The following is a 26,948-nucleotide window of genomic DNA, read 5'->3' on the forward strand; positions in this document are numbered from 1 at the left end:
CAGCACAAGAGAATGTAGTTTCAGACTTCTAGGCTATGTAATTACACAGCTCAAACAAAAATTTACTGTTGTCTGCTGTACATACCCTTTATTCTTTTACCTTCCATTCGTAATCCAGTTGTTTAATTGCTCGACAAACTTCAGCCATGATATCATTAGGTCGACTCTGACTCTGTATTCCCAAGTGCCACTTAGCTCTTCTTACACCTTGGTGTTTTGACTTCTGTGGATTCAGCTCATCAAGAGTATGGCGTGGAAGTGGTGCTTCAGCTACTAAGAATGGCACTCTTTCAGGATGAGGGCGAGACAGATTGTGATCATCAAGAAAAGAATCTGGTGGGCTTGTAGCGAAGTAGAAGTCTTTGTCCTCATTCATTATTCTTCTATTATCTATAATGAGGTGATAAGCAACCACTAAAGGGTCCTGATGATTTTGGCTGTATAGACAAGTTCGCACTTCCTCTTCAGTGCATTCAAACTTCTCACACACTTCTTTTAAGGCTTCATCATCAGTCATGGTAGGACTATAAGATTAGTCTTCAGGAAACAAGTATTTGGGAAGGTCCTGCTTAAACCATTCATGTTCCCTAGATTTAGAAATAAACAAAGTCTGAGTATATATATGTAAAGCAAGCCTTTTTAGTATTAAATTATTTAAAAAATAAAATTATTATTAGTCTGTACAGAAAACCCACAGTTGTCAGTCCAAGTCCCCTTCTGTGCAGCACAACAGTACATAATGGAATGTAATCACCTCCTTCACAAGATTTTGCTAGACATTTTGCAGGAGACTGAAAAAATCCTCTTTTCCTGCAAGAGTTTCAACTACCTGATCTCCAAAAATATCTTTGTATAACTCATCAACCAGCTTTTTATATAATTTTTTTTTTTACTGCCACTATCTTAGTTTTGAGATATTTTCAACTGAAATTTGTATGCTACTCAAGTTGTCCCTCCCCAAATACATACATGACAATATATAACAAATTGATGAAGTCTTGATACTGAATAGTTTCTTTGGTAGATGTTTGGACAAGGATTTTTGAACATTAAAGTCACATGCTCCCCACCCCAACAAGCTGCCTATAATTTTTTCATTCAGAAAGCATAAAGACTTGCTACAGATTTAAGAGCAGTTATATGGATCAAGCTCTAGTCAGTATGAGCCTGAGAACATGCCTCAGCACAAATGCATTGAGCAAAATGTACTTTCATCATAAGCAAGCAATTAATTTGGAAGTAGAAAAAGCTTTTCCTATATGACTACAAAGCACAGCTCTAGCTGAATAACTGAGTCAAGAGGAGTATTTTGTTGCCACTCATTGCAGCCGGCCTCTTCCCTTGCATGCACACACACTCCCCTAGAAAAATTAAGGTATTCAATTAAACTCAAGAGTTTGTCCTTTAAACTGTGAGATGACATGCCTCATGGCTAACAGGAGATAATTGTTTAGTATTCAAAATCCATCCATGGACTGTAGTCAACATTTTTCAACATCTTTTTCACATCACTTCTCTTCCGGATTTATTTAACATGACTTAGATAAGTGGATATGAACTTAAGCTAAGTTCTCACAGTCCTTTGATTTCTGCAAGAAAGTACTTCCCATTGTAATAAAGTAGCAAGGGATATGTGCACCACATTTTTTGTTCTACTGAAAGAACACGAACATTGCCAACTTCCTAACTTCCAACCCTAAAAGAGGAAGCATTTTCACTAAGGTAGTATTTCAGAGCTCTCTCCTTAGAGCTTCTTACAAAGGAAACAGAAAAACCTAACTAAGCTACTGCATGAAGGACAACTTTATCAGCTACCATTTATTTATTCTACCCACTGCGCACTTGTCAAAGCAGTCACCCTCTCCAGAATCCTATCTTGGAATCTGGAGCCAGTGATGGCTATCTGTAGCTACAAGCTTTAACTTATCAGTATTCTATGTAGTAATTGTCGCTCATACACAAGTTCACTCCAGGGTTTTGAAGCTAGAATAGAAAGTGCCATTGTACACATGGAATATTCAGCCTCAACAGATGATTTTTCAGAGTCTGCAGAAATATGAATAAAAGTGGCAGTTATCAGGTTTAATAGCCATAACTTCCTCTCAGACTTTTACAGTACAGAATAGTGGTTCTTAACAGCAAAGAAATTTTTTTCCCAGAGAAGTCAATACAGTGCAGTTTTTGCAAGCCATTCTGGAGGTAAATAGGTTTGCTTTAGCAGTCTTAAAACTAGAGTTTCTCAGAATTTCTATATGTAACAATATATTTGTTTTACTGTGACCTCCAATAGATACTTCATTGGCCACTGGAGATCAGAGCCATCAGAGCTAAAGCCAAACAACTAAAAGTTGATTTTTTCATCTCAGACTATAAAACAGGGACAAGCTATATGAATGATTTCTTCGTTCTGCATATTTTCACTGAGATTACCATTCCAGCATCCTGTGATCAGACATCAGTTAACATTTTACCTAATGTTTCTGATTGTTGCTCTCTTCATTGGATCTACTTGCAGCATGTGTTTCAGAAGACTAATTACAGATGGATTCAGGTACTGAGGGGTATAAAAGATACCATCACATATCTTCTTAAAAAGAGTTGGCACGTGATCATCATCAAATGGAAGTGTTCCACATAACAAAGCATAGAGAATAACCCCACTGCTCCAAATATCTACTTCTGGACCTGCATATAATCTGTGAAAAAGTTCACTATTAGCAATTTGTGTTTAATACATTTAAATAGTTGTTTTGTGTTTTTTTTTTTCCTACTTTCTTACATTGTATCACATTAATTAAGAGCATGTGAACTTGGGACAACTAATCTACAATTACTATATCATTTCAGTGCTATGCCTCCCTTGAACTCTAGTGTCCTTCCCCTTCAAATATGTAACAAAAGCTAGGGCACAAGTACTTAGTTTTCCTCTCTATTGTATAAAAATAATCCACAGATACATTTTAAGACAATGGTAAACTGAATGAAAATTGCACCTACTACTAAGAAAGCCCATGTTATACATTGTTATCACTGAGTGGAATCTGTGCAGTCATCTATCCTCCAAATCTTGGAGGCTGAGAAGTTTAAGACAAGTCCATATAGCAGAACTTGTCACATCTATGCTACTGCCTGAATAAAACATACATTTGGCCTCCAATCAGCAAGAGATATTAGGGTAGGTAGCTGAAAGCAGCAGATTTGACAATCACCGAGTCAAAAAAAAAAAAAGGGGGGGGGAGGGAGAAGTTACCTTCAGACTGAATACCTATTCTACATCACATATTTCACTGCTACTCAACTTCACAGCAGACACTGCCTGTATTTCTATCTATCTGTACCTCTACTTCCAAGATCCGAGCTGTGAGATTTTTAAACCAATTCAGGTACACTGTAGACACCGAATTTGGGACATCAGACATTGCGGCGGGCGGCAAGGAAGGCACAGACTCTGAGATCGAGGATGCAAGGGCCTGAAGCCGAAAGGCCTAAGGCTTTTTATTGTTATGCTACTACCCTATTTAACTGCTACAATGCAGGAGCCAGACTAGGCAGTTCAAGATAACATCAACATTCACACGCTAAGCACTCATCACCCATTCTGGGAAGAGCCAGTGTTCTGGACTCAAAACATCAACAACCATTCCTTGTTTTCAGCTCTGTGTTCAGAACTGACCTTCCACACATGTTTACTTGTTACATGCCTCAAAAAGCCCTGTGAACTGGTCTCGGCTCCTTTATCTTAGAAGCAAGCAAAAACTATTCTCAGTGCAGTGTTCCCAAGCAAATCTTATGCTCCCCAAGTAAAGCACAGCTGTTTGCAGACTGAGGGTCTTCCACATTTCCCCCTTTTTTGTTTATTTGATGACAAGGGTGGTCATGATGTGGGCTTCGGCTTTTCAGAGTCCTCTGATTGCAGACCAGGTCTCTGAAGCAGCACTTGGGGCAAAGGCACACAAGCAGGGACGCAGGCACCGCGGAGTTCAGTTCCTGCTAGAGAGAAAGTGAAAGAGATTCCGGGCCTGCTGCCTTCGCCTGTATATTAGGGATTTCTGCCAGGCGGCATTTTTCCACTGTGCTTTGATCTTTCTCACAGCAGGGCAGGAATCTCAGGCATAAACAATTAGGTGCCCTTGAGTCTTATCACAGGCCTATGTTATTTGAATGAAGATGCTCTACTTGTCCAGCACACAAGACTAAATAACAGTTAGTAGTATGATATATGTGTTTTTTGACACCCCAGGTGCAAGTCACTTGAGCGTGTTTACAATCCTCCTCGCCCATCTTCCGTTATATTCCCACATTCTACCCCCTCGCTCAAGAGACTGCTTCTCCTGGGGAGTGCAAAGCTGGACGTGCACATTTGGCTTGCGGGGTGTAGAGCAGAGCAATATACAGAGGCATGCAATAAATACATATAGAAAAAGGAATAAACATAGATATCTATACAATAATGCTGTAGCATCACTAATTACGAAGAAAGGTCAAAGATAAACAAGACTGTGAACAACATCCCTGAAGTGTCCAAATTTACTTGATTCACACGCTCTAGAAGAGATAACTGCTCTGAGAACCAAAACAGTATCTTCTCCTCAGAGCCACCTGCATGTGTCAACAGAAAGGCCTTAACCACACTTGCGTGGAAGCGAAGTCACACAGCAGACAGCACAACTATGGGGGGACCACGACCACCAGAGACCACCCAAGACCCCTCGCAGCATGCTACTTGCGTGCTCATCCAGTCATTTCAGCATTCCCCAAGTAATGCCTGGTGTCGGGTTGACTGTTCTACATTGCTTGCGTGGTCCCTGTGCTTTCAGCGTCTGCATTTCTGGTACCGGGTTCTGGTTGTGGTTTCTCCAGCTCATGGTATGGCTTCACGCATCTCGCAGGTAGCCAACGAGGACCTGTTGGGAGTAAAACACAAGCATATCCCCTCCCCCATGTCAACAATTCTACTGGTCCACGCCAATCAGTTGGGCCTGGCAGATCTTTATACCAAACCTTAGGATTTTGTGTAAAGGGAACTTTAGCCTGAAAATGTCGTTCCACTGCCGTGGTATCTAATCGAGAAGATGACCGATTTAGAAAATTTAAAATGAACACAGCCATATCTAATTGTTCTTGAGGAGCTGTGGCTACACTCCCCCTTTTTTGTTTTTGCAACATGTGTTTCAAGTTTTGATGTGTCCGTTCAATTATGGCTTGTCCGGTGGGGGTGTGCGGGATACCTGTAACGTGAGACACACCCCACTGTTGTAGGAATAAGGCCGCTGCTTGAGATACACTGTCTGTTTTTATTTGTTTAGGGAGGCCCATAAGTGCAAAGCACCTTGTCCAATGTTTCTTAACATCCTGAGTCCGTTCCCCTGTAGCTGCAGAAGCAACAACATAACCAGAAAAGGTATCCACAGTAACATGAACATACTTTTGCCTGCCAAAAGGTGGATAATGTGTAACATCTGTTTGCCAAATTTCATTAGCCTTCAGTCCCCTGACATTTACACCATCATGATAAGTTGCAGTATTATATAGTTGACAATCGTTACATGCCTGAATAATATCACGAGCCTGCGTTTTTGTGAGAGCAAATTCTTTCTGTAAACTGCGAGCATTTTGATGGAAAAAGGAGTGAGATAATTGTGCATGTTGAAATCGTTGAGTAAGGGAGGATGATGTTATGGGCAAAACAGTGTACTTATCAGCTACTGCATTCCCTTCTACCAGAGGTCCTGGCAAGCGAGTGTGAGACCGAATATGAACAATAAAGCAAGGATGCTGTCGTTGCTGAAGCAGAGTTGCAATAGCAAGGAAAAGTTTATACAGCTCTTTATTGCTAATTTCTTTGATAAATGCAGCTTCTAAGCGGTTAATAGCGCCAACAGCATATAGTGAATCTGATACAATATTAATAGGTTCGCTTGCAAACAATGTCAGAGCTAAATGTATTGCAGACAATTCAACAATCTGAGTGGACGCTTCCACAGTAATTGATGTGTGTTGCCATTGTGCCTTTTCTTTCCAGGCTACTACGGCCTTCTTTGTTTTACCTGAGCCGTCTGTAAAAACCGTTTTTGCATTTGTTATAGGGTGAGGCACCATCACTCTCTGTGGCTGTAAACAGAGGGAAGGTAAGGCTTGCAAGATTTTATTCCGTGGCAAAGTAAAATGGATATCATTCAAATAATCAGCCAGAGCAGCCTGAAATTCAAGGCTGTCCCTCATCAGAGTAATGTGCGTTTCCTTATGAAAGGGTAGGTAAATAATGTCAGGGTCTCGACCTGTCAGCTGCTGTATCCTGAACCGTCCTTTCTGAATCACCATAATGACCATCTCCAAAGGGGTCATAATTGTTTTTGCAAAGGTGTGTGATAAGAAAATCCATTCCAGGGTAACTAATTGCTGTGATTCTGTCAATTGAGCAAATAGCCCATAAGGCTGGAATTTCGTGTGAATCACAAAAAATAGAAGAGGCAAGTGTAAGATTATACGTCCTGCTTGGGAAGTTGTAAGTTTTTGAATTACCAATGCCAATTCTTGTTTTGCTTTGTCAGAAAGGATTCGAGGCGAAGTTAAATCTGAATCCCCCTTCAAGGTGTTAAACAGGGTACTTAACTCTTCAATAGAAATACCCAGCACAGGACGAATCCAGTTAATTGTCCCTAGTAGTTGCTGCAAACCATTTAATGTAGAGATATTGTTTACCAAACGAAGTTGTTGTGGCCGTAAGGTTCTGGTAAACAGTACCCATCCCAAATACTTCCAGGGCGGTTCTGTTTGTATTTTTTCTGGGGAAATATGAAGCCCAAATTGTTGTAAGGAGTCTTTTAGATGATTTACAGTTTTCATCAGTTCTGTCTGTGTCAAAGCTGCAATGAGAATGTCATCCATATAATGGTAAATAAGAGACTGTTTAAAAATACTTCGAGTCGGCTCTATTGCAGCAGAGACCACTAACTGACAAATTGTGGGACTGTTCATCATGCCCTGTGGGAGAACCTTCCTTTCTGCTCATCTTTTTTCTTTACTGTCGGCTTTGGGCAGTTCTTTTTAATATGCCCCATTTGATTACACTCAATACATTTCATTTCTGCTCGTCCCACAACGAGTTGCTGAGCCAAGGCACTTGCAAGTAAAGTAGACCTATGCTCTTCAGAACCCACGTTCTGACAGGCTTTAATAAATTCTGCTATACTTTTGTAAGAGTTTTTTAGAGGGCCCAAAATTCTTTGACAATCTGCATTTGCATTTTCATAAGCCAATTGTAATAACAGCGTTTCTACTGTATTTTCATCATCAATCTGCCTGCTCAGTGCTGTTTGTAAACGATCAATAAATATAACATAGGGTTCTTGAGCTCCTTGCCTGACTGCCGCAAAAGAGGGCTGGCGTTTCCCTGCCTCCGGAATGCGTTTCAGGCACTTTAAAGCCAATGCAGAGATCTGTTGTAAACGCTGCCGAGGTAACCGTGCCTGTACCTCTGGTGTCTCATACTGATTAACTCCCAAATATTCTTGCCTATTTTCCAAAGTGTCTGCAGAAGCAGCTTCCTGGTACTCTGCCAGCCACATTGAATACTGTGCAGGTGTTAAAATCATCCGTAAAAGTGACTTCCAATCATGTGGTGTCATAGTATAGGATTCCCCAATGACTGTTACTAAATTTGAAGTATAGTTACTGTGCAAACCATAGTCTCTCACCGCGGCCCGTACTTCCTTAATCATTTCATAACTAAGGTAGTGATACTCAGGAGAATGATATGGACGATAGATTACCGGCATCGCCGTCAGCATGGCAAAATCTCCTTTACGAGCAGCTTCCTCTCTACAATTTTCTGCCAGCGTTTTGTATTTCGTTACATGAGACTCTGATGCCTTTTCAGCAAAGCCAATAGGTGGCTCGGCAGACGCAGGATACGGAGGAGCTGTTGGTGTTAACTGTGCTCTGCCCGTAGCTGCTGCCGCTGCTGCTGCCGGCTGCGAGACCCCCCTTACCGAAGGGACAGCTGCAGCCGTTTCTTTTACCGATGTTAATGGTGGGTATAAATTGGACTGTATGTCTGGATCTGTGAAATCAAGATCGTAAGGATCGTCTGATTCTCCGGAGACTGTTTCATATACAGGCTCCTGTTGCTCCTTCACATCCACTAAGGTGTTAATAGGAGTGGATGCCAGAGATTGCAAATACTCCTCTGCAGGCTGGAGCGCAGAGACTGCTATAAAAACAACCCTCCACGTTGCTTCTAAATCCTTTAGAATATCAGACTGCAACGTGTTCCGTTTTTGTATTTCTACTCCCACTTTCGCCCAAATCTTTGCATCGTAAGTCCCTGATACAGGGAACCAGGTACAGTTGTGTTTGATCCATACTAATAACTGCACCAATTTCGCTAATTGGACCTTATAGCCCTGTTCGCGTAATATACGCTGTAATACCTCAGTGTAGAGCTTATGCTCTTGGGAACTAGCCTGTCCCATGTTTATTGCGATCGCGGAACTCACTGATTCTGGGGACTCTCCGGTCCTGGGGACTCTCCGGTCCTGGGGACTCACTCTCCGGTCCTGGGGACTCACTCTCCGGTCCTGGCGCGCGCTAGCCCCTGACAATCCTTCGATCAGAGTCGCCGCCGCTTCTTCGTTAATCTTCAACCTTGTTCGGGCGCCATTTGCGGCGGGCGGCAAGGAAGGCACAGACTCTGAGATCGAGGATGCAAGGGCCTGAAGCCGAAAGGCCTAAGGCTTTTTATTGTTATGCTACTACCCTATTTAACTGCTACAATGCAGGAGCCAGACTAGGCAGTTCAAGATAACATCAACATTCACACGCTAAGCACTCATCACCCATTCTGGGAAGAGCCAGTGTTCTGGACTCAAAACATCAACAACCATTCCTTGTTTTCAGCTCTGTGTTCAGAACTGACCTTCCACACATGTTTACTTGTTACATGCCTCAAAAAGCCCTGTGAACTGGTCTCGGCTCCTTTATCTTAGAAGCAAGCAAAAACTATTCTCAGTGCAGTGTTCCCAAGCAAATCTTATGCTCCCCAAGTAAAGCACAGCTGTTTGCAGACTGAGGGTCTTCCACAAGACATCACCTCCACCTTACAGGAACTATTCAAAGCTAGTTCATTGAAGCCTTAAGTACTTACGAAAAATTATCAAGGCAATTAAGAGTTCAGCCCACAGTTCCTCAGCATCAGGCTTGTCAACTGCACTAGTTTTGTAGCCTTTAGAATTAAGCAGCAAAATGACTGAAGTACATGCACACATGCATACAACAGAAACTACCTTCCTGAAATTACTTCTGGTGCAGCATAGTTAGGGGAACCACAGCTTGTTCTTAAAAATTCTCCATCCGACATCATATTTGATAGACCTGAAAGTGTATAAGAGTAACTACTAAAGATTCAGAAAGCAAAATGATTTCACACTGCATATACCACCTAGAACAAATCAGTAGTAATTCAAATTAGAAAGTTAACTAATTTATCTCAGTAAGGAAGCAACTTCGTTTGGAATTATTGAAGTTTTTATATGAGAATGCCACATGATCCTGCATTTAGTTTACTAGAAATTTGAATAACATCAATCCAAGACAAAAACCAGTCCATTTTGGATTACACAGGCATAACAGAAAACAAAGTTGCTCTAAGGGAGAGAGCAGCATAGCAAGATAGGATTTTGGTCATTAATAAGAAAGTGTCTTAAAAACCACATTTGCTTCTAAATGCCGAAGTGGAAGATGCTACCACAGAATTGCCGAAATTCTATAAGAGGTTATACAGCATAAGGGAACTGAGGAATACACACAGCTTTGCCACAATTTAGACACCTACATTACTTCAACTGGTTCCTGAATCACTGCAGTTTAGTATAGCTTGATTTTTAGATACTGTTAGTGATTAAAGCATACTTTAGAACTAGGTCATCTTCATTCACCAGCCCTCAGCATATCCTATGATCAGTAAAGAATTACCACTTCTAGAATAGCTGTGGAAAATATCTTCCAGTTTCCTCAGTGGAGGCTGCATAATCAAGATTACTACAGGCCTGAGAACTCCGTCTCAGAGAAAGAATTATGCCCTTTTACTAGAGGTGGGGGAATATAAAAGAACACAGCTTGGCTAGCTTCTATACTCTAATATACAAAAGCTTTTATTAAGTTCCTGTTTAATAAGCTTGTCGTGATTAACTGAGTACTACAGCTTTGCTGATACTTGAGTTACAGGAAGATATTTTATAAGTTACTATACTTAATTTCTTTACCAGGTAAGTCATTTCACCCAAAGCATTTCCTATTTCTACACTTAAGAAATCACTATGAACCCCAGCACCCACATACTCGAACACCATACTTTTAAGATATACTTAGAATACTCAGCATTACCTAGCATCTTTCAGAGACCTCCAAGTGCTTTAACGAGGACAGGTATTATCTACTACACCTACAAGAGATATATCATGATGATGTAGCAGTATGGATACTTTACTATGCTTATACTGTCAGGTTTCCTGATTCAGATAGTTCCAAGAACTAGCTACCAGTCTTCTCAGCAGCTGTGTTAAACAGCTAGTATAAACAATTAAGCTTTCTGATTAGTTAGGCAGCTATATAGCAAAAAGCACAGGAGTTTGCAAAATTAACTGTTCTTATTTTACCTTTTATGCTTCAATTACATTTTTTTCAATCACATCTTTAGAGTTTTTAAAGTGAATTTAGAGTAGTTTCGCAGGAGGAGTAGTATATTTTACTAGAGCAATGTGGTTCTTAAACATGATTAACTGTCCTTGCACTGTACTTCCAATAGTTAAGCATCTGCATTTTACAGATGGAGAAACAGGCAGTAAGAGAGTCAATTTTGAAGTGGCAAGGTAGGGAACTAAGCCTATTTAGCATTTCAGAGAAAATATTGTTAAGCAAGACCAAAAAAGGTAGTTCACAATTTCACCCAGTCACAGAAAATACCTGACTTGAAGAGAAAGCTTTAAAGGAAAACAAATTCTACATATGTGCAGGAACACCATTTTGTTTTACATTCATACTCTTCAGGTTTTCTCGTATTATGTCCCACCACCAGGATATTCAAGTATACACATTTTATTAAATATTCCCATAGTAATTAACAGGATCTAAATAAAACCAGAAATGTGATCAGATATAAAATATCAATGCTTCCCAAAGTCAGTTATCTTGGCATTCATGTGTGCATCAAGCAGCACATTTTCAGGCTTCAGATCTCTATGTACTACCATGTGCCTGTGACAGTAATCCACACCAGAAAGGATTTGCTGGAACAGACGTCTACTTTCCTTCTCATCAAGCTAAGACAAAGGTTTTAAACAATTTTGAGACAGTGGAAGATAACTTAGTTTTCCTCTATATAAATTAAAGGAAATTTTCCCAAGTTATCATCCATAGCTTTGATACTTTATACAGCAGATGATCAGAACTTGAAGCAAAAAGCTTCATAGCTTACGTCATTTTGTTTGTACTACAGCTCTAAAATGACTAAACTAAACCAATATCCACCAACTCAAGTCACTGGAACTTCTCAATCACACTTTTGAAATTAGTTAGGCAGATGTGATATACTCAGTAATTAGAAATATTAGCACCCAAACATTAATTTTGTCTAATTAGAATATTAATTAACTGATATTTAAGCACAGTGTAAGATTTAAGTTGACAAAAGCTGCTGACACTCAGTACAGAAGTGATAAATTTTAGATGCTACTTATGCTCCTATTAGCAGCTAGCCCCAAACAGCAGACTTAGCTTGGCATTTCCTATAAAAACACCCTAATCCACATCAAAGTTCGCTCAGTCTAACAACTTGTGGGGTTCCCACGGGACAATGGTGGGAACGAGGTACTGAACGAGCTATGTCCAGGCATGTCCAGGGGGTGGTAATGGGGTGATAATGAACTAGCCAATCATAATACAGAACAAGGGCCTTGGCTATGAGACCAACAAGATATGGGGGAAGTTGAGGACCTTGGCTATGAGAAAAATAAGATATGGGGAAGTTGAAAAATAAGAAAGAATGCAGCACCTGCAAGATATAACTTTTTAGCATAAGCCAATCAGAACTAATATAGAGGCGTGTGAACAAACCATACTAACCAATCATAATAGAAATGACACATACACGGAGTGCGCACAAAAATAGAATAGTATAAATGTACCCTCAATAGAATAGTATAAATGTACCCTCAGATACGAAAATAAACGAGATCTGCTTAATGATCATATCGGTCTGCGTGCAGTGTCTCCGTGCCCTCTCGCGAACACTGACAACAACTAACTAAAAGTATCCCAGCTATCTAGATGGTTTGTCAAAAGTGACTTTAGGACTTTCACAGAAACCATTCTATTAGTAGAAGAGGGTAATAAAGGCACGACAGAAGCTTTCCAATAATAGGTTATACTGAAGAAATAGTATCCAGTTGGAGTAGCTGAAAACACGTCCATCCAGTTTGCACACAGTAATTGTAAATTAATATATCCGTATCATTTATTCTTCAGTAGAGTAGAAAAATGCTAAAGTCATAAAGATCTGAAACGTGTTAACATATAACCATTTTTAGTTTCAGAACAAGACGTAGTCATAAAATATATTTTAATTGCTAACTGCAAAATTAATGCTGAATACATAAAAAACAAACATTCAACAGTAATGTTGCAAAAGCAATAACAGAATGCAAGTCATTGATTTGTAGAGTTGGACTACTTCTTACCCTTCCATTTTTACAGATATAATCAAAAAGTTCTCCTCCTGAAACATATTCCATCACCATGAAAATGTCAGTTGGTGTACTGATGACCTGGTACCTGATAAGAGAAGGTATCTGTTAGTCTATGCATTCAGTAAAAGTAGTTAGTTACGTTAAAACCATGGTTGTGTAGAGAGTCAGATAAAAGTATACTTTAAAAAAATTTATCAGCCAATTTATAGCTACTGGAATTCTAATATTTTTTCAGAAGCTATTTCCTCTCCTTTCACTATGTGATGCCTTCATTGCCAAGACTAGCAGGGAATTTGTATTTCCTACCAGGAAGATCAGTCTTCATACTTTCAGAGGACTATTCTTAGTCCAAATGATTTCTATGAAGCCATTTACAGTGCTGCCTCACAGACATCTTAGTGCAGTGATGAAGGAATTCAAAAGGACTTCGCTAGTGTCTTAAAAGCATACACCTTTCAATCTTAACAGGCAAAAAAACCTGCCTTGCCATAAATAAAGTGTACTTCAAGACTTGAAAAAACACATTCATGATGATTGAGAGCAATTATCTTTTACAGAGACACCTAAATTTGTCATTAGTATTTAAGAGTATTGACACTGGTTATTATATTTTTATCATTATACATTAAGTTTGAAAAAAGCTTTGAGGTTTTGAAATAACTAGTTTACGGTCAAACTCCCCACTTAAGAGATTGATACGTTTTCTACATATCCTTACCTAAAAGCTGTTTAATTATTTTCCCCTTACAGCAGTCAGAAGTGATTGATTTTTAATATAACAAGGAAATACACACCGATAAACCTTCAGTCAAAATTCAGATACTATATTAAGAAGACAGGAGGTAGCAATTGGATGAAAATGACTGTTTCAAGGTGCTACACTTAAGCATACAAATATCCCAATTGTAAAAAAATTGTAAAAAAATAATTGAATTCACACATACACTATAAAACTGAAGTGTTCTTCAAAATACTGATTCTAATACAAGGGGGAAAACCAGACACACTTCAGCTTACTGAGACAAGTTGTTCTTGAACTGCATAGACAGCAATGAGTTCAGACTATCCAGGTGAATGAATGTGTGTATCTATTTTAACAGCTTAGTATTATAGTATAACCTTCCAATAACCTGAATACTATTCTGAGGCAGTTATCAACAGGAGATCTTCAAAGTTAACTTTACCAAACATCTTATAGTCCAAGATGCTTTACCTTTACTAATTTTCTCTCAAATAACTTGGTTGAAAGTATGTTGTACTTAGGCATGAACATTCTGAAGTCATGGCTAAGACACAGAAATATTATTTTAATCCAAAAGTTACAGGGCAACCTCATTTCTAACAGCATTACTGTTAATGATCTTTCCCATAGTTGTGAAATCAATGAGCTCCATGCTTCAGGCAAACATGAGCAACAGTTTATAGTTTACATCTTCACAGTGATTTTCCATCCTCTGGATAGTGAGCTAGTGAACAATGCTGGGAGATAAACCTCTCAGCATCACTGAAAAGAACGAGTCATTCTGCTCCTCACATGTTTTCAGCCTCTTGAAAGACTCAGTCATGCTTCTCTATAGTCAGTTCATTTTTCTAGTTATGGAAAAGGAGGCTGTGGAAGAGTTACATACCTATAATATAAATAAGGTTATCAAACCACACAGCATAAATGACCAGAATGCACAGAGGCAATTTTATATAGGAAAACAAGATGCATTCTATTGCTAGAGGTAAAAAACCCCAAGAGTAGATGCTCCAAAGGTTTTTATTTTTTTATAGAAAGAAAATCTTATTGAGGCAGGCTTGCAACAGTATATACTGCTAAAGCATTGTATGAAATTTTTAATGAAGCACAGCAACATCCAATTTGTAATATTCAGCTGAAGTAATCTGTTTACCTTTATCCCAAGTATCTTGAGCTGCTATCTAGCAGTTCCCCAATCCAGCTAATAGCACAAACAGCATGATCCTAAGTTACCAGCAAGTCTACCTACACAACAGTATCAATTATAGCTCAAATGTTATTTACACATAGGCTAATAACCCTTCTGCTTTGGAAATGCAGGCTGACCAGCTGAAAAGCTGGGGATCCATCAATTTTTCCATCATCTCCTACATCTTGTCCCTTCTTTCCACATGCAGGAGAAAAAAATCTCCCCATAATTCCCCAAGAAAGAAATTGTCACCTGAAACCTGTTAAGCTGACTTAACAGTTTAGCAGCACCAGAAGTACACATTCCTGTTCCACCCCCATATCTCAGTTGGTACACTGACACTTCCTATTTTGTTTTGGCTACAGGTACGTGCTTTGGACTCATTTATGAATTCTAACTGGCAGCACTAGCAGTTCTGCAGCCAGACAAATCAGCTCAATAGTCTTCTGAAAACTGACCCACTGAAGAAGCTAGTGTGATGATCTGACACAATCTGATTTAGCTCCAGTTTATTGTTGTTGCCAAATGAAATGAGTGTATAGGGACGGCATCTATCAGAGGCAGTGTGGTCTTAAGAAAAGACTCTGCCAATAAAAAAAATAAACTCCAATGCCACAATTAACAGTGAAAGTCACTCACACTCTAGATGCACCCTGCTAGATGTGCAGGTTCACTTTATAGGAAACAAATTATAAATGCTCTTGACTTTTTTTACTTTTATTTCCTCAGACCAGATATAAGGGGTCTACTCTGGGACATATTTAATTGGACTCCAAACTCTGCTGATGAACTATTGATCAAACAGATGTAAATAGGCACACTGTAAATATTATATTTATTTAGACAAGTGGTAGCAACTATACTGAAGAACTCTGAAATATCAGATCACATTTAACAGACTGCACATCTTTCATTCAGAAAAACCTTGCAGGGTGCCATCTACATAGAGAAAACATAGGCCACTGACCAACACATCCCTAAAAAACATTTTGAGTAAAGAAAACATAATAAACTTACTATAGAAATGCTCTTTACAATCTTGTTCTTAACTCAAGTTTCTAAGCAGAAAAAAAAAGATCAAATATAACCAGAAAAAAAGAATATAGAAGCAGCAGCTAAAAAACTAAGATGAATGTTACTATAAGTATCCATCATGCCACTACCTTTTATATACCTGCCCAAAGAATTTGTAAGTAAAGATCTAATAGAAGCTCTCTACCCTGGAGAGAAGATCAGTTTTGTGAAAATGCTTTACAGAGTACACTGAAAATGGTTGCATATTTGTAAACTGGTTACTTTCCTAACAATACACTGCTAATAGTATTGCCCTTTAAACATGTTTCAGATCAGTGAGAGCAACAGATTACTGCTTAAATAGATTTGATAATAGCAAGCAAAACTTACAGCTTAATTATATGAGGATGTCTGAAGAGTTTGAGGTTCTGAATCTCCCTGCGGATTTTTCCTACAACATCAAGGCTGCGAATCTTCTGTCGATTCAGGATTTTCACCGCAACCTTATGCCCAGTTAACTCATGTTTGCCAACTGCAAAAAACAAGGAAGTATTTAGTCAGAGTTCTCAATTGCTCTGTAAAGACATGAATTGGATCATTTAAACTATAGCCAAGAAATACCCCAGTTAAGATGTTAGCATTCCGCATATCCCTATTATCTTTGGGGAGGTTGAAAACCAGATGGCATGTCATTTCTTCTGCCCTACCCCAATTCCTCCCACAATTCTATCATTAGAAGATGAATTGGATATGCAGGAACAAACCTTAAACCTAACCTTCACAAGTCTTACAGCATGACTGTTTTTTGCACTATTGCAAACAAAATGTTTTGCATCCCAAAACATTGCCATCCTTTCTAATTAGGGAGATCATTTTCTTTCCCTGTACAAGTCACTCCAAGCTTTTGGCTTACTTGGTAACCTATTCAGACAGGCTCTCCTATAGGTCTTCTACTTTACCTGCAAGGATCACTCTTACTAAAGAAATCACTGCTCTCCTTTCCTCAAGAAGTCCGTTTCAGCAATTACTCTGAATTACTGCTACAAGTATCTGATCATTTTACTTGAAAAATAATTATTTATCTGTCCTTGGAGAAGTCTGACCCTATATAAGCTCCACATTCTGTGCAGTAAACACCAGGGCTTTATTATATAAAATAAGTGGCAAAAGTTATATGAAATGCACAAAATAAAATCCAATAGTAACTATGAGAAGCAATGCAAACATGCAACCTCTTACATTCCTCAGTTTCTTTCCTACTTCTGATATAGTGGCATTTGTATTCGTGTTTGAACATTTACTTAGTGTACTTGTTAATTGCTTAAAGATGCATGCAGGATACATCTTGTCAAGATACATCTGGTTGGAAAGAAGATATTGTCCTTATCTATATCTTGGGACATTAGCCAGAAGAAGAACAAAGGAGTATCCCGGAACATAAGGACTTTAATCAGTGGTCTGTTTAAAGCAAACTAATAGCTACTGTTTAATGTAAATCAACCTTGACAGAAGTATTAGTTTTAGGATGCCCTGAAGTAAACTATGCTCATTATAATACATTATAATACTAAAAATCACACCCACAGGTCAAAAAGACCCTTGCCCAGGTGAAGACACTTCCCCTGAACATGCGTAGATCATAAGAATGACTAAGCATTTTGGTTAATATATCTGATTACAATTAACATATGAAAAGTATGTTATGCAAATAGAGGGATGATTTCACTTAATTCTTCGTATATAAAAAAGGTACTGGGATTCGCAGTAGGGGTGCTTGATTTGTGGATGATTCCACCAAGCACCCTGTGCAGAATAAATACAATATCTTTCCTGAGTGTGTGAGATTGATTTATTGCACACCAGGCACGAATCCGCTTTTCAGACAACACTTCTAGGAGAGTTTAATTTTTCTTGCAACGGGAACTCAAAAGTGTAAAACATTTCCTAGACAGTTACCCCTCTTAAATTCCTTAATTTTGCAAGTGCTATTGGAAGTAGCCAAGAATATTTTTTTAAACCCAACACTGGATCACAGATAAGCCACAGAAGGTAAGTATTGTGAGAAGTGAAATATGACTCGTGTCAGAATAAAGGGGAAAAAGTAGAGACTTCTTGGCAATGTATAAGTGACCACAAAATACTAAGCCACTGTGATGAGGAGAAACTGACACTTAAGGGTTAATAACAGAACCATCAGGACCATTGTTTAGCTTAAGCTACATATCTATAATCTTAGCCCCTAAACAGGAACTAACTACTAACCACAGGAAAAACATAAGATAGAGCAGACTGTATACAAGGAAGGGACTCGTCAAGGAAATCACATAACTGCTGCCAAAAGAAAGCTGGTCTCAGCAGGTTTTGCAATTGGGGTAAAAAGTGCACAGCGAGGAAGACATACGGCCTTCATCCCTGAGACCCCGGCCCACGACCACCAGGAGAAACTGCGCGTGCGCAACCAGGAGGAATTAAAGGCAGAGACTATGGAAATGATTTCTCGGGGCTCATTATAATAAAGACCGCCTTTTCAGGGACAGTCATGAATATGTATAGGCGTGCGGCAAGGAAGGCACAGACTCTGAGATCGAGGATGCAAGGGCCTGAAGCCAAAAGGCCTAAGGCTTTTTATTGTTATACTACTACCCTATTTAACTGCTACAATGCAGGAGCCAGACTAGGCAGTTCAAGATAACATCAACACTCACACGCTAAGCACTCATCACCCATTCTGGCAAGAGCCACAGTGTCCTGGGCTCAAAACATCAACAACCATTCCCTGTTTTCAGCTCTGTGTTCAGAACTGACCTTCAACACATGTTTACTTCTTTCATGCCTCAAAAAGCCCTGTGAACTGGTCTTGGCTCCTTTACCTTAGAAGCAAGCAAAAACTATTCTCAATGCAGTGTTCCCAAGCAAATCTTATGCTCCCCAAGTAAAGCACAGCTCTTTGCAGGCTGAGGGTCTTCCACATTTCCCCCATTTTTGTTTATTCGATGACAAGGGTGGTCATGATGTGGGCTTTGGCTTTTCAGAGTCCTCTGATTGCAGACCAGGTAAAGTGAAGAACTCGCAAACTGAGAAATCTCTGAAGCAGCACTCGGGGCAAAGGCACACAAGCAGGGACGCAGGCACCGCAGAGTTCAGTTCCTGCTAGAGAGAGAGTGAGAGAGATTCCGGGCCTGCTGCCTTTGCCTGTATATTAGGGATTTCTTGCAGGTGGCAGTTTTCCACTGTGCTTTGATCTTTCTCACAGCAGGGCAGGAATCTCAGGCATAAACAATTAGGTGCCCTTGAGTCTTATCACAGGCCTATGTTATTTGAATGCAGATGCTCTACTTGTCCAGCACACAAGACTAAATAACAGTTAGTAGTGTGATATACGTGTTTTTTGACACCCCAGGTGCAAGTCACTTGAGCGTGTTTACAATCCTCCTCGCGAATCTTCCGTTATATTCCCACATTCTACCCCCTCGCTCAAGAGACTGCTTCTCCTGGGGAGTGCAAAGCTGGACGTGCACATTTGGCTTGTGGGGTGTAGAGCAGAGCAATATACAGAGGCATGCAATAAATACATATAGAAAAAGGAATAAACATAGATATCTATACAATAATGCTGTAGCATCACTAATTACGAAGAAGGGCCAAAGATAAACAAGACTGTGAACAACATCCCTGTAGCGTCCAAATTTACTTGATTCACATGCTCTAGAAGAGATAACTGCTCTGAGAACCAAAACAGTATCTTCTCCTCAGAGCCACCTGCATGTGTTAACAGAAAGGCCTTAACCACGCTTGCGCGGAAGCGAAGTCACACAGCAGACAGCACAACTATGGGGGGACCACGACCACCAGAGACTACCCAAGACCCCTCGCAGCATGCTACTTGCTTGCTCATCCAGTCATTTCAGCATTCCCCAAGTAATGCCTGGTGTCGGGTTGACTGTTCTACGTCACTTGCGTGGTCCCTGTACTTTCAGCGTCTGCATTTCTGGTACCGGGTTCTGGTTGTGGTTTCTCCAGCTCATGGTATGGCTTCACGCATCTCGCAGGTAGCCAATGAGGACCTGTTGGGAGTAAAACACAAGCATATCCCCTCCCCCATGTCAACAATTCTACTGGTCCACGCCAATCAGTTGGGCCTGGCAGATCTTTATACCAAACCTTAGGATTTTGTGTAAAGGGAACTTTAGCCTGAAAATGTCGTTCCACTGCCGTGGTATCTAATCGAGATGATGACCGATTTAGAAAATTTAAAGTGAACACAGCCATATCTAATTGTTCTTGAGGAGCTGTGGCTACACTCCCCCTTTTTTGTTTTTGTAACATGTGTTTCAAGTTTTGATGTGTCCGTTCAATTATGGCTTGTCCGGTGGGGGTGTGCGGGATACCTGTAACGTGAGACACACCCCACTGTTGTAGGAATAAGGCCGCTGCTTGAGATACATAAGCGGGTCCATTGTCTGTTTTTATTTGTTTGGGGAGGCCCATAAGTGCAAAGCACCTTGTCCAATGTTTCTTAACATCCTGAGTCCGTTCCCCTGTAGCTGCAGAAGCAACAACATAACCAGAAAAGGTATCCACAGTAACATGAACATACTTTTGCCTGCCAAAAGGTGGATAATGTGTAACATCTGTTTGCCAAATTTCATTAGCCTTCAGTCCCCTGACATTTACACCATCATGATAAGTTGCAGTATTATATAATTGACAATCGTTACATGCCTGAATAATATCACGAGCCTGCGTTTTTGTGAGAGCAAATTCTTTCTGTAAACTGCGAGCATTTTGATGGAAAAAGGAGGGAGATAATTGTGCATGTTGAAATCGTTGAGTAAGGGAGGATGATGTTATGGGCAAAACAGTGTACTTATCAGCTACTGCATTCCCTTCTACCAGAGGTCCTGGCAAGCGAGTGTGAGACCGAATATGAACAAAAAAGCAAGGATGCTGTCGTTGCTGAAGCAGAGTTGCAATAGCAAGGAAAAGTTTATACAGCTCTTTATTGCTGATTTCTTTGATAAATGCAGCTTCTAAGCGGTTAATAGCGCCAACAGCATATAGTGAATCTGATACAATATTAATAGGTTCACTTGCAAACGATGTCAAAGCTTTGTTGTCAAACAATGTCAAAGCTTTGTTGTCAAACAATGTCAAAGCTTTGTTGTCAAACAATGTCAAAGCTTTGTTGTCAAACAATGTCAAAGCTTTGTTGTATTGCAGACAATTCAACAATCTGAGTGGATGCTTCCACAGTAACTGATGTGTGTTGCCATTGTGCCTTTTCTTTCCAGGCTACTACGGCCTTCTTTGTTTTACCTGAGCCGTCTGTAAAAACCGTTTTTGCATTTGGTATAGGGTGAGGCACCATCACTCTCTGTGGTTGTAAACAGAGGGAAGGTAAGGCTTGCAAGATTTTATTCTGTGGCAAAGTAAAATGGATATCATTCAAATAATCAGCCAGAGCAGCCTGAAATTCAAGGCTGTCCCTCATCAGAGTAATGTGCGTTTCCTTATGAAAGGGTAGGTAAATAATGTCAGGGTCTCGACCTGTCAGCTGCTGTATCCTGAACTGTCCTTTCTGAATCACCATAATGACCATCTCCAAAGGGGTCATAATTGTTTTTGTAAAGGTGTGTGATAAGAAAATCCATTCCAGGGTAACTAATTGCTGTGATTCTGTCAATTGAGCAAATAGCCCATAAGGCTGGAATTTCGTGTGAATCACAAAAAATAAAAGAGACAAATGTAAGATTATACGTCCTGCTTGGGAAGTTGTAAGTTTTTGAATTACCAATGCCAATTCCTGTTTTGCTTTGTCAGAAAGGATTTGAGGCGAAGTTAAATCTGAATCCCCCTTCAAGGTGTTAAACAGGGTACTTAACTCTTCAGTAGAAATACCCAGCACAGGACGAATCCAGTTAATTGTCCCTAGTAGTTGCTGCAAACCATTTAATGTAGAGATATTGTTTACCAAACGAAGTTGTTGTGGCCGTAAGGTTCTGGTAAACAGTACCCATCCCAAATACTTCCAGGGCGGTTCTGTTTGTATTTTTTCTGGGGAAATATGAAGCCCAAATTGTTGTAAAGAGTCTTTTAGATGATTTACAGTTTTCATCAGTTCTGTCTGTGTCAAAGCTGCAATGAGAATGTCATCCATATAATGGTAAATAAGAGACTGTTTAAAAATACTTCGAGTCGGCTCTATTGCAGCAGAGACCACTAACTGACAAATTGTGGGACTGTTCATCATGCCCTGTGGGAGAACCTTCCTTTCTGCTCATCTTTTTTCTTTACTGTCAGCTTTGGGCAGTTCTTTTTAATATGTCCCATTTGATTACACTCAAAACATTTCATTTCTGCTCGTCCCACAACGAGTTGCTGAGCCAAGGCACTTGCAAGTAAAGTAGCTCTATGCTCTTCAGAACCCACATTCTGACAGGCTTTAATAAATTCTGCTATACTTCTATAAGAGTTTCTTAGAGGGCCCAAAATTCTTTGACAATCTGCATTTGCATTTTCATAAGCCAATTGTAATAACAGCGTTTCTACTGTATTTTCATCATCAATCTGCCTGCTCAATGCTGTTTGCAAACGATCAATAAATGTAACATAGGGTTCCTGAGCTCCTTGCCTGACTGCCGCAAAAGAGGGGTGCTGTTTCCCTGCCTCCGGAACATGTTTCAGGCACTTTAAAGCCAATGCAGAGATCTGTTGTAAACGCTGCCGAGGTAACCGTGCCTGTACCTCTGGTGTCGCATACTGATTAATTCCCAAATATTCTTGCCTATTTTCCAAAGTGTCTGCAGAAGCAGCTTCCTGGTACTCTGCCAGCCACACTGAATATTGTGCAGGTGTTAAAATCACCCGTAAAAGTGACTTCCAATCGTGTGGAGTCATAGTATAGGATTCCCCAATGACTGTTACTAAATTTGAAGTATAGTTACTGTGCAAACCATAGTCTCTCACTGCAGCCCGTACTTCCTTAATCATTTCATAAGTAAGGTAGTGATACTCAGGAGAATGATATGGACGATAGATTACCGGCATCGCCGTCAGCATGGCAAAATCTCCTTTACGAGCAGCTTCCTCTCTACATCTTTCTGCCAGCGTTTTGTATTTCGTTACACAAGACTCTGGTGCCTTTTCAGCAAAGCCAATAGGTGGCTCGGCAGACGCAGGATACGGAGGAGCTGTTGGTGTTAACTGTGCTCTAGCCGTAGCCGCTGCCGGCTGCGAGACCCCCCTTACCGAAGGGACGGCTGCAGCCGTTTCTTTTACCGATGTTAATGGTGGGTATAAATTGGACTGTATGTCTGGATCTGTGAAATCAACATCCTAAGGATCGTCTGATTCTCCGGAGACTGTTTCATATACAGGCGCCTGTTGCTCCTTCACATCCACTAAGGTGTTAATAGGAGTGGATGCCAGAGATTGCAAATACTCCTCTGCAGGCTGGAGCGCAGAGACTGCTATAAAAACAACCCTCCATGTTGCTTCTAAATCCTCTAGAATATCAGACCGCAACATGTTCCGTTTTTGTATTTCTACCCCCACTTTCGCCCAGATCTTTGCATCGTAAGTCCCTGATACAGGGAACCAGGCACAGTTGTCTTTGATCCACACTAATAACTGCACCAATTTCGCTAATTGGACCTTATAGCCCTGTTCGCGTAATATACGCTGTAATACCTCAGTGTAGAGCTTACGCTCTTGGGAACTAGCCTGTCCCATGTTTATTGCAATCGCGGAACTCACTGATCCTGGGGACTCTCCGGTCCTGGGGACTCACTCTCCAGTCCTGGCACGCGCTAGCCCCGACAATCGTTCGATCAGAGTCGCCGCCGCTTCTTCGTTAATCTTCAACCTTGTTCAGGCACCATTTGCGGCGGGCGGCAAGGAAGGCACAGACTCTGAGATCCAGGATGCAAGGGCCTGAAGCCGAAAGGCCTAAGGCTTTTTATTGTTATGCTACTACCCTATTTAACTGCTACAATGCAGGAGCCAGACTAGGCAGTTCAAGATAACATCAACATTCACACGCTAAGCACTCATCACCCATTCTGGGAAGAGCCACAGTGTCCTGGGCTCAAAACATCAACAACCATTCCTTGTTTTCAGCTCTGTGTTCAGAACTGACCTTCAACACATGTTTACTTCTTTCATGCCTCAAAAAGCCCTGTGAACTGGTCTTGGCTCCTTTACCTTAGAAGCAAGCAAAAACTATTCTCAGTGCAGTGTTCCCAAGCAAATCTTATGCTCCCCAAGTAAAGCACAGCTGTTTGCAGGCTGAGGGTCTTCCACATAGGTGTCCTTAAAATTATGATGAATATGTAACACTTTCACAGTAATTCATTTTGTATTTATGTGGTAAAGGCGCACATGATTTTGATGGGATTACCCCCCGTGCTGCCCAGCACTGTTTTGCCTTTGCTTTGCAATCAACCGTAATTATGATTGGCGTTTCAGACTGAGGCTCGTTTCTCACACTATCTCTTCCACTAGAAGGCTTCGCTATCTGCATTGGTTCCTGCATGCAGTGATTTAACACTACTAATATCATAACTACATCACTTTCATCTGCCACCCTGAATCCTACCTTCTGAAGGCAAGTCAGATTCCAGGGACATCCTACATGGTTCATCCTTGTCCACTTGAATAGACACTGCTAATAGACCTCTGCTGAACACAGTACTCATTCATCTGTGTGCCTCTCCTCACTTGAAAATTTAACTAAGCCCCAGGCTTCAAGCTTTATTTAAATATATCCATTGGAAACTGTGATAAACAGCAGTGATCCGCAAAAATCTTTCTGCATTCAACAGATAACTTTGACAGGATTAGCAAACACCTATCAATCTGTAAATCTCATTCCCAACACAAGACTTTCCTGCTGCCTTTTGCCTCTATATTGAGCTAAAAAACAATGCAAGTAAAAAGAAATTCTTAGCAGAGATACAGAGATAACTATAAGCATCTCTGTCCTGGTTTGGCCCAAACCAGGCCAATTAGTCTTAGAGAAACCAAGGTCACTGCTAAATTCCTCACTGCTTATGAGTGAAGAGACAAAGGGGGGTCGCACCTGCAGGGAGAAGCAGACAGGGCAGGTGACCCAAGATTGACCAACGAGGTTTTCCATCCCATACACGTCATTCTCACTTTCCTATTTATCACTAACCCACTGCCTCCTGGAGGTGGGGCCCAGGAGGGAGGGGCCCTCCTGTCTCCCACTGATTGGTACCAGCTTTGCCAATTCTCCAGTTAAAAGCCTGCAGGTGTGATGGCAGGGGGAGCTACTGCATTTTCCCCTCTGCCTGTGCTGGGGGGAGCAACTCTGCCTGAGGAGGATTTCCAAGCTCTCGATCTTGGTTTTGTATATATTTGTGTATATTTGATTATTTCTATTATTCTTATTATACTCTTTTTCATTACTATAGTTTATTAAAACTGTTTTAACTTTCCAACCCATAAGTCTCTCTCCCTTTTCCTTTTCCCTTAGGGTGGGGGGGGGGAGGGTTAACAGAGAGCATCTGCCACAGGTTTAATAGCTGACCCAGCTTTAAACCATGACAATCTCCAAGCGATTATTCTTACAACAAAAAGATGGTCACTGTGTAAAATAAAGCAGTTTGCCTAAACTCCTGTAGGGAAGTAACTAAGTAGTGGATCATTCAAGAACCATCACCCTGAACCATCATGATGCAGTGGTGAGATGTCTTTTGTACCTGAGAATACAGAAAGGCTCCAGCTGCAAGGTGAAAGAACACGCCCCTCATTCGGAGGAGCCATTACCTAAAAAGGGCCACAATAACAAAAATGCTGGACATGCACATTCACACTACTGAGGAACACAAGACAAAGCTGACATTCATCACAAGTTCTGGAAAGACCACAAAGCAGTGATAGATGATTGCCTAGAACTGTAAAATCATGTCACCTACAAGAATTATTTGCTTTCAGTCAGATCTACATCCCCATTTTTTCTTCAGTTCAAATATGATTGAGGTTTTAAAGGAACCCAACAAATTATATCACCTATATCCAAACCCTAAGGAATAATGAATCACTAACATAAAACACTAGAAAAGCAACTATTCCATTCAAATTAGAGTATTTGCCTATCAATAATCTGAACTGAAGTAAGACAGAAGTATTCAGAAAAAAAAAAATCTTTAATCAGCAAGTTAAAATTTAACATTAATTTGTAAAACAGGTTCTTAGAAACTAATCAAAAAGACACATTAATTTGCATCTGCCTTTAGTTTACAAAGTACTAAATTAAACACCTCCTTAAATGTAAGTAGCATATACATTTGAGCAATTCTACAGCCTAGCATATAAATATTCAGATATTCAGTTCTGACGTGCATTGTGTTATAAAGTTTCATTTATCAGCAGGTTTATTTCATTTCTGATTTGTCAGTCTATCTTAGATGAAAACTGAAATTAGAGCTCAGAAAAATATTAGAAGGTCATTTATTAGCTACAACATTCTATATTCAATATGCAAGGCACATAAGAGTTTAATCAACACACATTTTTCAAAGTAATTAAACAGTAACATTTGCAGTTGACTAAAACCAATTCTAGACACCACAGCCTTTAAGATTGTGTGCCTCAAGCCTCGATTTTATTCATTGACTGGGAGAAAACAAGCTTTTCTGCTTCTACAGGTGTTTGCCAACTTCAAATAAATTACTGAAATGAAAACATACTGTGATTTTGTGCAAGTGCAAAAAGATCCCAAAAAGCCTGTTCACTTGCTCAAGACTTTTCAAATTGAATGGTTATTTTCTTCAGTAATTCCCCCCCCCTTTCTTATTCAATTTAAGATTATATCAAATTTAGCTTTTTAAGATACAAGTTACCATTAACCATCTACTTAATGAAATAAAACTGTCGTCTTGGATATGATCCACTGAGTATCCATTAGCACTGTTCAGCTACTGCAAGTCATATACTTTAAGTCTTAAACTATGTATTTTTTTCAGAAATCTTTCAGTCTTCCCATACAAAAGTAATCTTCACTTTGCTGCATAATGTAATAGCAAATACAAGTTTTTCCACATGCATTTAGTCAAGATAGAGTTGTCTTTTTCTACTGTAAAGTGGCTTTGCAGCTTTGTTATTGTTTGTGTAATATCACATTAAAACTAAACTGTTAATTCCATGGAGAAAACATACTGAACTACTACTGTGGTTTTAAGTTAAGTCTTTATCCACATGCCATAAGAACTTATTGTATGATGAAGCAGTTCAAGGT

General features: G+C 40.0%; 1 protein-coding gene across 1 annotated transcript in view; it reads right to left on the reverse strand.

Moving 5' to 3' along the window:
• LOC137675688 (5'-AMP-activated protein kinase catalytic subunit alpha-1-like) overlaps nt 1-26,948 on the reverse strand; it is a 64,239-nt gene that overhangs the window by 26,885 nt on the left and 10,406 nt on the right. The window contains 6 exon segments of the mRNA XM_068421858.1: nt 101-587; nt 2,472-2,696; nt 9,285-9,373; nt 11,175-11,318; nt 12,735-12,828; nt 16,079-16,220. Coding sequence (XP_068277959.1) covers nt 101-587; nt 2,472-2,696; nt 9,285-9,373; nt 11,175-11,318; nt 12,735-12,828; nt 16,079-16,220 — 1,181 coding nt within the window.

The sequence above is a fragment of the Nyctibius grandis genome, chromosome W (assembly GCF_013368605.1).
Source record: "Nyctibius grandis isolate bNycGra1 chromosome W, bNycGra1.pri, whole genome shotgun sequence".
Lineage (NCBI taxonomy): Eukaryota > Metazoa > Chordata > Aves > Nyctibiiformes > Nyctibiidae > Nyctibius > Nyctibius grandis.